A 14,249-nucleotide genomic window follows, 5' to 3' on the forward strand; every position below is an offset into this window, starting at 1 on the left:
CACTCAGCAACTTTTTCTCCAATTGTGGCCACTTGTTAGATTTACCCTTGTTGGCACACTTTTGTTTCGGCATTGTCTGAAATTGTTTCACTATCTTTTTCCAGTCTCTCAAATTTCTTCGAAGCACAAAATTCTCTTGCTGCTACACAGTTATTTATCTTCTGTGCAACTTCAATAATTTTTAGTTTAAACACTGCTGTATATTTTTTGTTTTTTCTGGAGGGCATTTTTACACAAAATAAAGAAGAAATTTCAAAATGCATGATAGCATGAAAAAAATTATCAATTTCCTCACCGTAACATTTACGTACAGGATAATATCGTGACTCACAAATATTGATCTGTTATCTGTGAAGAACTAGGATTGACCTTTACATAAGATATGGAAAATTCCAAATTTTTTGGCCAAAAATAGGGGCTCAGCTTTTACAAGAGATCGATTTTTACTGAGTATATATGGTATATGTTTGCTGTTGTTTTAGAAAGTGAAATCTTGCGGCCTAAATTCTTCAGTCAAATCACACAGTGCTCGATTTTCTTTTTGATTATCAATGGACATGAACAGGATCATAACAGCCGCCAAAAGCAGAGGATAGTTGTTTAATTGTGACACATTGCACATTTGAGCATATCTTCCCAAAATTCAGTGCCGTACTGATTTATTTTTGATATTCAATCTAATTTATGCACTAGTTCAGTTCAGGAATTCTAGGTCTGATAAACGTACGGTATATGTTGCCCTTCAATAACTGAACTTACAAGTGCTACAAATATTCTTTTTTAAACAAACAAGAAACACAAACGCTAAAAGTACAAGGCTAAGAGGGGATTTAATAGAGACATACAAGATGATCAGAGGATTAGATAGGGTGGATAGTGAGTCTCTTTCCAAGGATGATGACGTCGGCTTGTACGAGGGGGCATAGCTACAAATTGAGGGGTGATAGATTTAAGACAGATGTCAGAGGCAGGTTCTTTACTCAGAGAGTGGTAAGGGCGTGGAACGCCCTGCCTGCCAATTTAGTTAACTCAGCCACATTAGGGGCATTTAAACAGTCCTTGGATAAGCAGATGGATGATGATGGGATAGTGTAGGGGGATGGGCTTAGATTAGTTCACAGGTCAGCGCAACATCGAGGGCTGAAGGGCCTGTTCTGTGCTGTAGTGTTCTATGTTCTAAATGAGGAATCAAAGATTCAGCAAAATGGAAATCAAAGTTCTGCATAGTTCCTACTTGGCAGCATGTTACCATTTCATATTTTATCTGCAGCACTGTGAAATGATTGGGAGATTTAAATACTGAAGAGACTGGCTCTCATTGCCACACAGGGAGATTAAAGAAAATTGTAGGGTAGGTAGGGTGCTGGGAAGAGAGCAGTGAAACGGAACATTTTAGACCCAAAATAAAACATCAATGGGGTTAGAGGTCAACAGATTTCCTGGATATGTATGCTACAGAGCTGTAGAACAGAACCAATTCTTCCACCGCCTGTCTTAAAAATAAAGCAAGCATATGTTAGGTACAGAGCATTAAAAACAGCCCTTCGAGAATATAGTGTAGTGTAGAAAGTCTAATCAGAGAAGAATTTACATAACGAATGGCAAGTCCCTAAGGAGTACCGAGGAACAAAGGGACCTTGGAGTACTGGTTCTTGGATCTCTGGAGGTGTCAGCACAGGTAGACATGGTGATGAATAAGGCACACAGTATGCTTGCCTTTATTAGCTGGGACTTAGAATATAGGTTCAGAGAAGTCTTGTTGCAATTTCATGGAGCACTGATTAAGCCACAGATAGAATATTGTGCGCAGTTCTGGTTATCACACTATCGGAAGGATGTGATTGCACTGGAGGAAATTCATCTGATGTTACTTGGATAGAAGGTCTCAGTTTTGAGGAGAGACCGGACAGACATGGTTGGTTTTCCTTGGAGCAGAGAAGGCCAAGGGGGAGGGATTTGACTGATGTAGGCTAAATTATGGAAGGCATAAATAAGGTAGATCATGAGACTCTTTTCCCTATGGCAGATGTGTCTAAGACTAGAGTTTATGGTGAGGGGTAACTGGTTTAGAGGGGTTCAGAAGAAAACATTTCTTTTCACCCAGAGGGTAGTAGATATACGGAGCACTACCTCAGAGGGTGACAGAGGCAAGTATTCTTGCAAGAAGCAACTACTTCTGGACAAGCACTGAAAATGCCAGGGAATAATAGACTGTAAACCAAGTGCAAATACATGGGATTGGCATAGTTTAGTGCCTGTAGGTCAGTATAGACATGGTGGACTGGAGGGTCTGTTTATATGCTCTATGACTCTAAATGTAATCATGGTTAAAGTGGCAGTCAGAAGAAAATTAGGATGGAAAAGAGTCTCAGGTATAGTTAGGTTTTTCCCAATTGTTGATCATATTAAGCTGTTTCAACAAAATATCAACAAACCTCAAGATAATCACAATTTGGTTTTAAGGATGAGAACTAATAATACATTCACAACTCACGTTGCACCAACTGTTCTCAGTCTCAAAAAGGCAGGAGTGAACTGATAACGAACAAAACGTCCTGAGCTGGTATCTATTTCGCCATTCTCATCATCAGTGTCATCTTCTTGCTCTGAAAGTGAAAACAGAAATTCAGGACATTGAGAGTTTAAAACACCTCCAGTACCAACCCAACTACCTATTATTCATATGAGATATTTTATAGTTAAGTTAGGGACAAAACATTTGGCAGAAGCAGTAGTCTTGGTAAGAGGAGATGGGAGAAAGGTGTTTAACGGGGGAAGCTGAATGAGGGAGAAGAGAGACCAAATTGAAAGTTCAAGTCTGCCCACTACATCAAGGGTCACCGGTTTGCAATCAGACGCACTTCCATAAGTCCACTGTGAACAGACAAGACTGCTGATGCAAACTGTAACGCTTCCTCAGGCTCAGATTATACAGTGCAAATTGCTTACTAAACATGGCACACTTTTGATATGTTGATTCAATCACTGAGGTATTTAGAAAGAAAGTGAAATAAAGTACCACATTAAATACCAAATAAAATTTGAATACTTTTTCAGCTTGCTCAGGAATTGTCAAATAGACTCAATACTCAGTAACTGTAAAAGGCCTCAAAAAATGAAACTGGAATTTTTGGTACTGAGCCGGTTATATCTAGAAACATAGTCTCTGATGCAAATACTGAAAAACTCGATAGCCATACAGATACACTGAGGCTTAAATTACAAAACATTAGGCAGATAATTGCCAAGTCCAAAATTGTGTGCTTCAATTGGCCCTTTGAATTTTTAAACAATTTTACAGTTTCTACAAAATAACTTTATTCAACTCTAGTAAGCAGGACCTGCTCAGTATTTGTGAATATGATCGAATTTGACAAATGAAATTTGGATCTTAAAATTCAACTGAAAATAATCAACCACTTTATTAAAGCATTTGATTCTGGCATCCATCCATCTCAAAAGACAATGGAATCCCAACACAGAATAATCAGCAAATAACAACTCTCAGAATAGGACATTAAACATAATGGTGTTGGTGTGTAGTCTTGCCAAATTGAACAGCCTAACATCAGTTGTGGCATACTGGTTGACGTCCACAATGGGATCAGAAAGCACACAATAGCTGCATGATAAAAATAAGTCCGAGAATTAATGCCAAAGCACAGTCCTGCCTTACCCCACTGATAATCTCAAAAGCATCTGATGTTGCTCTATGATAACAGAGGAAATTGTGCACATTCTTGTGGAAAGAGGAAATGATATTTATGATTCCAGGTAGGTAGTCTAATTGCCACAACAGTTTAAAGAGTCCATCCCTGTTGACAATATCAAATGTTTTGGTGAGATCTATGTAGTCAAGATCGAGTGGTCAGTGCTGTTGCAGCACTTCCCCTGTAATGATCAGGAGTCAGAAAACAATGTCAACTGTCACCTCATTGCTCTTATGTTTTAGCAAGAGTAGATGCATATCAGGAACTGCGATGTGGTCAAAGGAACACATTCAGCACACTCCCTGTGGTAGATACATAGGTACAGGAGTAAGTCATTCACTTGAGCCTGTTCCACCATTTGATATGATCACGGCTGATCTACGGCCTAATCCATACACTTGCCTTTGGTCCGTATCCATTTGCTTAACAAAAATTTACCCATCTAGGATTTAGATTAACAAATGATCTGGCACCAAATGCCATTTATGGAAGACAGTTTGAAACAACTTTCATACTTTGTGCAGAAATGAATCTTAGCATTTCGCCTGAATAGTCTGGCCTTAATTTTTAGACTATGGTTCCTTGTTCTACAATTGAAAAAGTTTAACTTTATCTACCATGTCTTTTCTGTTAATATCTTGAAGACTTCAAACAGATTAATCCCTAACATTCTAAATTCTAGAGAAAACTGGCCTACTTTGTATAATCTCTTTTAAATTAAACATTGAAGTCCACGTATGTAACTTACGTTGTCCTCCCCCCAAGGTCAATTTATTCTTCCTAAGGTGTGCTGCCTACTTCTGCACACAACACTCTAAGTACAATTTAATGAGGGTTCTGCATTACTGCAGCATAACTTTTTCATCCTTGTACTCCACTACTCAGATATAAAGGCTAGCTTGATTATTTTCTGCATTTGTTTGTGACATTTTAAAAATTTATGCACCTGAATCCAAAAGTCTCTTTGGACATCCAATGTATTAAACTTAATGTGATCTACAAAGAAATCTGACCAATCCTTTTTGGTTCAAAATGAATAATCTGACATTTCTTAGCACTGAAATCCATCTGACACATTTTCCCATTCAGCTAGTCTGTCAACATCCCTTTGTAATTTTATGCTATCTATCCTGTCTCCAATGCTACCTAACTTTGTGCCGTTGGCAAATTTGGACGTGTGACCTCTACGTAATTATCCAAGTCATAAGCAAATAATGTGAAAAACTGAGGCATAACACCACCGTGAGACACTACTGGTCACAACGTGCCAATTTAAGGACTTTGCATTAACCCTACTTTCTGTTGCCTGCCACACAACCAATTTCCCAGCCACAGCAGCAATTTGCCCTTAATTCCATGGGCTTCTATTTTAGTTAAGTCTCTTGTGCAGAAATTCATCAAACGCTTCCTGGAAGTCCACATAAGCAACATCCATAGATACTCCCTCGTCCACTATCTCAGTCGCCTCTTTATGTAATGAGGTTTGTCAGGCATTACTTACTCATCATTAAGCCATGCTGGCTTTCCCTGAGCAGCTGAAAATTTTCAAGGTGTTCAGTTACCCCATTCTTGATTACAGACTCCAACAATTGTTAGGCAAACTGTTCTTTAATTGCTTAGTTTTCCTCTTTCACCCTTCTTAAAAAGGGGGTATAATGTGTGCAATTTTCCAATCCAGAGGGATGCCCCTTGTATCTAGGGAACCTTGAAATATTATAATTAGGGCACCCACAATATGCTCCCTAACTTCCCTGAACACCTTCAGATGGAAACATTCAGGTTCTGGGATTTGTCATGCTTTAGTTCTATTAGCTTTGTCATTATCAATGTTTTACTTTGTTTTAGTTACTTAGTCCCTGTTCCTGATCCACTATTAATTTCCTTCAGATTTCCAGCAAGCTATCTTCCTTTTCTACTGTAAATACTGAGGCAAAGAAATGATTCAAATATGTCTGCCATTTTCCCATAATCTTTTCCAATATTCTCACTTTTAATCTTTAGTGGGCCAACACTGCTCCAATGACAACATTGCTCCCTTTAATATAACTATCAAGTTTCTTCTTATTCGTTTTGATGTTCCTTTGAAATTTCTTTTCATTATCCCTTTTAGTCTCTCTTATTAGCTGCCTTTTGCTGATCTTTGTATCATTCCCATTCAGCATGACCTGTGCTATCTTTTAGCCCTTTCTTTTAATTTATGTTGTCCTTTATTTCTTCTGCTGTCAATGGTTGTTTTCTCTGTGAATTGTAGCTTTTTCTTCTCAGGGGTATAAATTGGTTCTGTATTGCATTAAATGTTTTTGTTTTAAAAAGATCCTCCACTGCTTTTCAATTGTTTTGCCCATTAGCAAATTTTCCTAGTCTTCTGTGGACAGTCTGACCCATCTCATTAGAGTTGGCCTTACCTAAATCTAAAATTCTAACAGCTGAATCATGTTTTTCACTTTCAACCACTATATAGAACTTGATCACGTTATCAACACAATTTGATAAATATTCACACACAATTAGGTTATTAATTAATTGTGGATCATTGCTCATTAATAAATTCAATATTGCTTGTCCCTATGTCACATCCAGGACATATTAATGAAGGACACTATCACCAATACACTCTTGAAATTCACTACCATTCTGGCAGGTGCTTGTTTGCCTCTCCCAATCTATGTTAAAGTTAAAATCGCCCATTAATACTACACTGTTTTTGCTGCGCATTTGTCTAATTTCTGCATTTAAACAGACTAATACTTAAGGAAATTTTTAATGTTCACTTACAGGACATAAGCAGTACTAACTAGGTTAGTATTTATTGTCCATCCCATCTACCCTGGAGGTGGTGGTAATGAGTTGCCTTCTTGAACTACTGAAGTCTTTGCGGGTGCAGGGGCACACAGTGCTACAAGGATGACTGTTCTCGGAATGTGATTCAGTGACTGTTCATTCACTGTGTAATAGCATTCGAGTCTTGGAGCAGAACTTGCAGGTGGGTGGTGTTTCCATGTTTTGATGTCCTTGTCCTACTGGTGGTAAAGGTCGCAGGTTTGGAAGATGGTGTCAACGATGTCTAAGTGAGTTACTGCATTGCATTTTGTAGCTGGTATACACTGCTGCCACTGTGCATTGAGTGTGAAGACAGTACATGTTGAAGCTTCTTGAACATTGTTGGAGCTGCATCCATCCAAACAAGTGGGGAATATTCCATGCACTGCTGACATGCTCCTGGTCTATAGTGGACAGGCACTGGGAAGACAGGTGGCGGCATTCTCACTGAAATATGACAATTTTTTCTGTGCCAGAAATGACTTCAATCAGCAGAAAGTTTACCTGATACCCCATGGACGCTAGTTTTGCTAACACTCCTTGATACCATACTCAAGAGAATGCTGTCTTGATGTCAAGGGCAATTACTCTCACTTCATTTCAAGTTCAGCACTTTTGTCCGCATTTGGACCAAGCGTGTAATGAACTCAGATGGCAAGTGGCACTGGTAGAACCCAACCTGAATGTTAGTGATCAGGTTATTGCTTTGGAAGTGTCATTTGATATCATAGTTAATGATTTCTTAGATAAATGATGACAAGTAGGAGCAAATAGGCCATTTAGCCCACTGAAATTGCTCTACCATTCAATGAATTCACGGCTGATCTAATAATCCTCAACTCTGCTTTTCTGCCCTACACGCATAACCCTTGATTCCCTTAATGATTTGCCTTTGATTGTCAGTACCTTCTGGGAGTCCCTCCGTTCATTACATAATCCCGTGGTACGTTAGCTCAGATGAATGACACGTTTCCAGGCTGAATTCCGTTTGCTCCAGCTATGCCCACTTGAGCAGTCCGTTGATAAAGTTCTGCAGTTTGCTGCCATCTTCCTAACTGTTTACCTCTACCAACTTTCATGTCACCTGCAAACCTCTTGATCATACCTTCTACAATTGTACAATCACTTGTTACTGTTAACCCATAATCAAACAGGATAGGAAAAACCATCCCAGCTTGATTTGAAATAAATCAAATCCCAGAACACACAAGTAGCTCATTGAGTCAGAGAGCCACACGGCACAGAAACAGACCCCTTGGTCCAACTCCTTCATGCTGATGAACTTTTCCAAACTAAAGTAACCCCACATCTGAAGAGAAAGCAGAAAGCCTCCTTCCAGCCTGCAGCATCACCACTACAAAAAGCAGACAGCAAGCATAAATGGGTATTTTTGAGGTTGACGAGTTTAAATGAGTGTACTGTCACAAGGTGCTAAGCGTGTATTTCATTTTCAGGCTACAATAATGGTATTCTTTTCATGCTGTCATTTCAACTTATCTGATTTGAATCCACAGTAACAAAACAAACAATGCACAATGCCATCACTTTTCTGATGGTCAGCTGACCAGGTTGAACTTATCCTGGTTGTTGTGCACAAGGCATACTTGGCAATTTTCTACACTGTCAGGTAGATGCAGGAACAGCTTGTCTAGGGTGTGGCTAGTCCAGGAGCAAGTCTTCTGTACAATTGTTGGATTTTTGCAGGATCCATACACTTTGCAGCATCTAAAGTCTTCAGTCCTTTCTTCAAACTGCAGTGATTCAAATTAGTTTTAGATTGTCAATGAGGACCTCAGGAAGAGGATGAAGTTGGAGATCCCTGGAAATTGTTGCAGTCACTGAGGTCCCCTTTGTTTTCATTAGCTCATGTCACAGGACAATGTCCTGACCAAACACTCGCTTAAAGTTTAATTTGTTTGAATTTTAAACAAAGCCTGGCAGTTAACTGTCAACCAGCACTGATGGGTGCATTCTCTACAATAATACCTCTAACAATCACAGTTCACTTTCGAACTATTTAGCACTGTCCCCTCACGTTGATTCTTCCATTGTATTGGTATTTTATCAAAACGTCCTGATATGTACAAGATAGGAGGCAATGCATAGTGGCATTATCACTGGACTGTTAATCCAGAGACCAAGATAACGTTCTTGATTTGAATTTCACCACAGCAGATGGTGGAATTTGAATTAAATTAAATCTGAAATTAAGGATCTAGTGACAGCCATGAATCCATTGCCGATTGTCGGAAAAACCCATCTGGTTCACTTATGTCCTTTAGGGAAGGAGACTGCCATCCTGACCTGACCTACATGTGACCCTAGACCCACAACAACGTGTGCGACTCTCAACTGCCCTCTGGGCAATTAGAGACAGGCAATAAACGTTGCCTAAACGGGACATCCTCGTCCCTTGAATCAATGAAGAAAAGATGAAAAGCTCTGACAACAATCAGAATAATACGATTACTCCTGGTGGCCAAATAGCTGTGTTATGGTATTCATGTATATTTCATAAGTAATTTACTAAATTAAAACTTTAAAATGTCCCTTACAAATTCCATAACTCATTGGTCTCAATTGCTCATTAAAGCTTAAAAGATAGAGTCAAACCTAGTAGTGATCTAAGTCTTTGAACTACTGATTAAAACCAGCTTTTTGTATTCATTCATGGGATGTGGGGCATTGCTGGCTGAACCAGCATTTATTGCCTGTCACTAGTAAGTTCCAACTTAAACCATACTCAGTTGGTTATGATAATGAAAGCTGCCTACAGTATTTCAGTTTTACAGACTAGAGAGCCTTTTCCCAAGTGGCAACATACCTGAGGCTGGTGGTTTGGCAATCTCAAACAGAACAGTGCCAGATTCCATGTCTCGAATTTTAAATCGTGTAAAGTCGATGTTGTAAATGTTGTCTTCAGGTCTGCACAGGTAAGCTGAAAGAAATAATTCTTAATGTCATTTTTAAACCTTTATTAATATAAAGAAAGTATCAAAAATGTGTCAAAGAAAGTGGCAATTTTTTTGAGTCAAATCACTCAGCTGAAGCATCTGATCATAAATAGTGCAGTTCAGTATGGAATCATTAATTTTTAAAAATGAATTCTATTTCTCATTTTAAACAATCGAACTGCGCCACAAGATTTCACTCTTGTTAAATAATAAGACAACCATTATTGGATAAGGTAACTAAATGAAATAAACTACTAATTTAACAATATGGATTATACCTATGTATGTTATGTACTCAAGCCATTTTGTTTAATATAAGGCACACGCCAATCTGAATTTACATTTATAGGGACCACCCGTAAGTATGCCACAATGCCCTAGATTATTGATTTCAGCTATATAGTTTTCTGGGTGAGTTAAGATCCTCCTGTTGCTTAAGAGCCCCATCAACGAACCTTGGGTCACTTTTGAATTGTCACTTCTTCAGATATTCTGACAATGTCTAAAGCTTAGCATTTTAATTACCTTTCCTTTACAATTTTATTTTCCAGAATTGGGGGGACAAAATCACCTGCAACATATTAACATGAACCATAGCTGAAATATTTGCAACAATGGCAAGTTGAGTATTTAAATGTGCGCCATGAAAGATGTGTCAAATTGTAGAAAGCATTACAAATGTTTACGCTCTCATCGTCTTAGTCTCCCTCTCTGCAAATTCTTGAAATCATGTTCACAATACACCATGAAATTGCCATTACGCAGAGAAGCCTCCACTATTGCCATCGCAACAATCATTGACAAGTCACTTCTGATCACGTCCTTCAATCATTCTTCACCCACCTTCCCCTTCCATGTCACAACTCTACTTCATTTTGTGTCCTGCAAAGAAATATTCCACACCAATTCACTCTCATCTGCATTCTTAAAAATCTGAACTGTCAGGCCTTTGACAATCTATTTAATATTTCTGCAGCTACTGATTTGCTCAACTGGATCTTTGCCTCCACCTCTAATGTCACAGTCCCAAACAAAACTATTTTCTTTCTCACTCTTGTCATTTCCTGTAGCATTGTCCTCATCTCCACTCCCTTTAATTAATGGATCACAGCGTAGAATGGATGGCAGACAACTATCATCATTTGTCCACAGAGGTGCTTAGAAAACAAAGCATTATCAGGTCCATGTTTCATCTGCTAAAACTGCTCTCATTATCTTGAAATTCTAAATAATCCCTGGGTTATTTTAGGTATTGCAAACTATTTGCGTAAATATCTCTCCCTTCTTCTTCATCTTGTCAAGCAAACATGATGAACTCATTAACCCTTTAATTATCAAAACTGAAATCATTCTAAAGAGAAATGGCTGATGTGACTGTTCTTGCAGACAGTAGACCTCTTGTAGTCAAACTATTCTATGATCTTAACAACTGTTTTTGCCATATGTCTTTGCTCCCCAGCACATCAAGCCAAACTTCATCTGCCTCAGCTTATCAGCTAAAATATCTCAATCATTCTTTGATACCACAAGACTTGAGTAGCTTGCCACATTCTACTACCCCTGAACTTGAGGTCATCTAAAACTCTGCTGCTTAAATCCCACAAAGTTCTGTTCACCCATCACCCCAATTCTCACTGATTCACACGGCTTCTAATTAAGCAACAAATCTTTTAAAATCTCTTCATTACGCCACACCTTTACCTATTTCCACAATCTCTTCCATCACCACAATCTTCATGCAATTATACATCCAATTCTAGTGTCCTGCACATCCATAATTTTAAATGTTTCACCATGAGCTATACTCTCCATTCCTTCTGCTGCATTGTCTGGAATTCTCCTCTTAAACTCTCTAACTATCTTGCATTCTTTTCCTCTTTAAATTGGACTTTAAAACCTAGCTCCTTTTAAGACCATGTGCCCTAAAATCACCACATGTAGCTCAGTGTCAAATCTTGCCTTATATACACACCTATGAAGTGCCTAGAAGGATCTTTATGTTAAACTGTCTTGTATAAACACAAACTGTTATTGTGGGTGATATGATTTTGTATAAACAACATAATCAGTTTTCATTGCATATACAAAAGTAAGATTTGTCATTTATGTGATAAGCAATGCCAATTAATTAATGATCCATTATCGCATAAATTATCTTGGCAAACATCCAAGCTAATGTGAAAAGTATAACAACATCTCAGAGCAGGGTTAATTAAAAATAGGTACATATAAAACAGAAGTATGAGAGAAGATAGATTTAAAAGGGATCTGAGGGGCAACCTTTCACAGAATGGCTCATGTGTGGAATGAACTTCCAGAGGAAGTGGTGGGTGCAGGTACAGTTATAACATTTAAAAGACATTTGAATAGGTACTTGAATAGGAAACGTTTAGAGGGATATGGGCTAAACGCAGTCAAGTGGATTTAGTTTAGTTTGGGAAGTGTGGTCATTGTAGACAAGTTGGACCATACTGTAGGACTCTATGGCTCTCTACAGGGTCTCTTTAACTTTGCTACAGCATTTGGTCACCTGAGCAGACTTTTGGTTCTTTTACTTACTAATTCAATTATAAAAATGAGTTTGATAAAAGTCACCTTCATTACAACCTGATGTTTTACTAGAAAGGCCTCTCGCACACAGAAAAGAGCATTTTAGTGTAAAAAGGAGAACTAAAAAACATTAGCCAGACTCTTAAATCATGTTCAATTCATTTCCTAAGAAATAAGAAGTAAATATCAGCAAAGAAACAAACATGTGACATGGTAGACAGCATGTAAAAGATAATCTTTATTTTGTTTCCTTTTGACTTTCTGAAAATTAAATAATTATCTGAATGCTCACACAAATAAGGTTCAAGAAAATAAGTCAGAGAAATATGGATTCCACGCATTGGTTTGATTAGTAAGATTAGGATCTAAGAACGAAAGATACTTTCCAACTATTTCTCTTTTCTTTACCCCACTCTGCCACTTCTTGCCTGCCACATACCCGCATTGCGCCCAAATCAAATACAGCATCATTCCTACCAGCACTTTCCCCTCTTTTGTACAGATCAGGAACATGCCATTGTAAGAAGCAATAACTCTACCTGTTGTGACTACAGACATTGCAACACTGAAGAATTTCAAACTGAATATTATTTTCATAAACTACCATCTCCTCTCTCCCCCAACCACATTCTTCCCACCCACTCTTTTCCCAATGAATTTCATAAAAAATAATTCAGCTGCAAATTTTGCAATTTTCTTTTTATCTGATCAGGGTTGGAGGTGCTGCTGGCTAGGCCTCCTCCTTCCATGTACTGAAGGTCATGGGTTTTGAAGGTGCTGTCAGAAGACAGTTGGTGAGTTACTGTAGTGCATTTTGTAGATGATGCACACTGCTGCTACTTTGCATCAGTGGTGAAGGAAATGAATGTTGAAGCTGGTGAATGCAGTGCCAATCAAGGAGGCAGCTTTGCTCTGGATGGCAGCAAGCCTTTTGAATGTAGGAGCTGCACTTATCCAGGCAACTGGGAGAGTATTCCATCACACTGCTGACTTCTGCCTTGTAGACGGTGGACAAGGACTGGGGAGATCAAGTAATTGACCTCCATACATAATTTGCAGCCTCTGACCTACTTCTGTAACCACTGTATTTATATGGCTTGTCCACTTCACTTCCTGATCATGGATAACATACAGGGTATTGATAGAGGAGGATTCGGCCATAGTAATTTTATTGAACATCAAACAGCAACAGTTAGATTCCTTTATCAAAAATGGTCACTGCTTGGTACTTGTGTGGCATGAACATTAGATACTGTCCAGGTCTTGCTGCAAATGGACTGCTCCAGATTCAGAGATGTCCTAAACCTTTTGAAAAATGACCAGTAAATACAACCTTTCTGAAGTATTAACTTTCATATATCACCAAAAGACAACGTTGTCACTAAAACTAATTTACCAACTCAGGGAAAATATTTATAGGACATAATTTCATACCTGCAAAACTAACTCAAGCCTTGACATGTACAGGAATGCTCTACATGATGCTTAAGTTCTTTGAAATTGAACAAATATTAGGAAGTTTCTGTAACAGTAGATTAGAGTCAGCACAAATGAGTGTACAATATTTATTTTAAAGTGGTCAATAATTGAAATATAACACTACATTGTTAATGATAACATACATTCAAAATAATTTTTTATGTATGAACAGTAGTGATAACAGAAACATTCTTGATCTTTCCATTTGGTCATGTCAGCTACATTAACAGGTCAGCAGTTGAAGGACACTCTCTCATGTGAACAGAAAATCAGGTTTCATGTCAGGTAGTTTTAAAATATAGATAAAATTCAGACTTCTCACAGCCATAAAATTGCAAATGGTCAGCAAACCGAGTAGCATCCTTAGAAATAAAAACAATTAACGTTTCTGGCTGATTGTCTTTTATCAGAACTGGAGAATGTGCTGAGGTATCGGGCAGGAGGAAAGAAAACAGAAGGGAAGGCCTGTAACAGGGTTGAAGGCAGGAGGTGACTAAATGACAAAGAGGGGATAATGGTAAAAGGCTGTTAAGGAATACAATAAAAAAACCAAAAAAGAAAATCTAGAGTAGATGAAAATTACAAAAATAGATTCACCAACAGCAACTGCTATTTATAATTTTAAAAAAAGGTGCTGTGCCTATGACCAAAGTTGCTGAACTGTTGAATTCAATGTTGAGTTCAAAAGGCTGTAAAATAACCTAATCAAAAGACAAGGTGATGGTCCCTCAAGCTT

The 14,249-nt window shown here is 38.2% G+C and overlaps 1 protein-coding gene across 1 annotated transcript in view; it reads right to left on the reverse strand.

Annotated features, from left to right (window-relative positions):
• The window catches only part of unc119.1 (unc-119 homolog 1), a 61,340-nt gene that overhangs the window by 21,116 nt on the left and 25,975 nt on the right, over positions 1-14,249 (reverse strand). The window contains exons 2-3 of the mRNA XM_048556164.2: positions 9,355-9,468; positions 2,495-2,606 (exon numbers count right to left, since the gene is read on the reverse strand). Of these exons, the coding sequence (XP_048412121.2) occupies positions 2,495-2,606; positions 9,355-9,468 (226 nt within the window). The remainder of the gene's footprint in view (positions 1-2,494; positions 2,607-9,354; positions 9,469-14,249) is intronic.

This window comes from Stegostoma tigrinum, chromosome 26, assembly GCF_030684315.1.
Source record: "Stegostoma tigrinum isolate sSteTig4 chromosome 26, sSteTig4.hap1, whole genome shotgun sequence".
NCBI classification, from domain to species: Eukaryota; Metazoa; Chordata; class Chondrichthyes; order Orectolobiformes; family Stegostomatidae; genus Stegostoma; species Stegostoma tigrinum.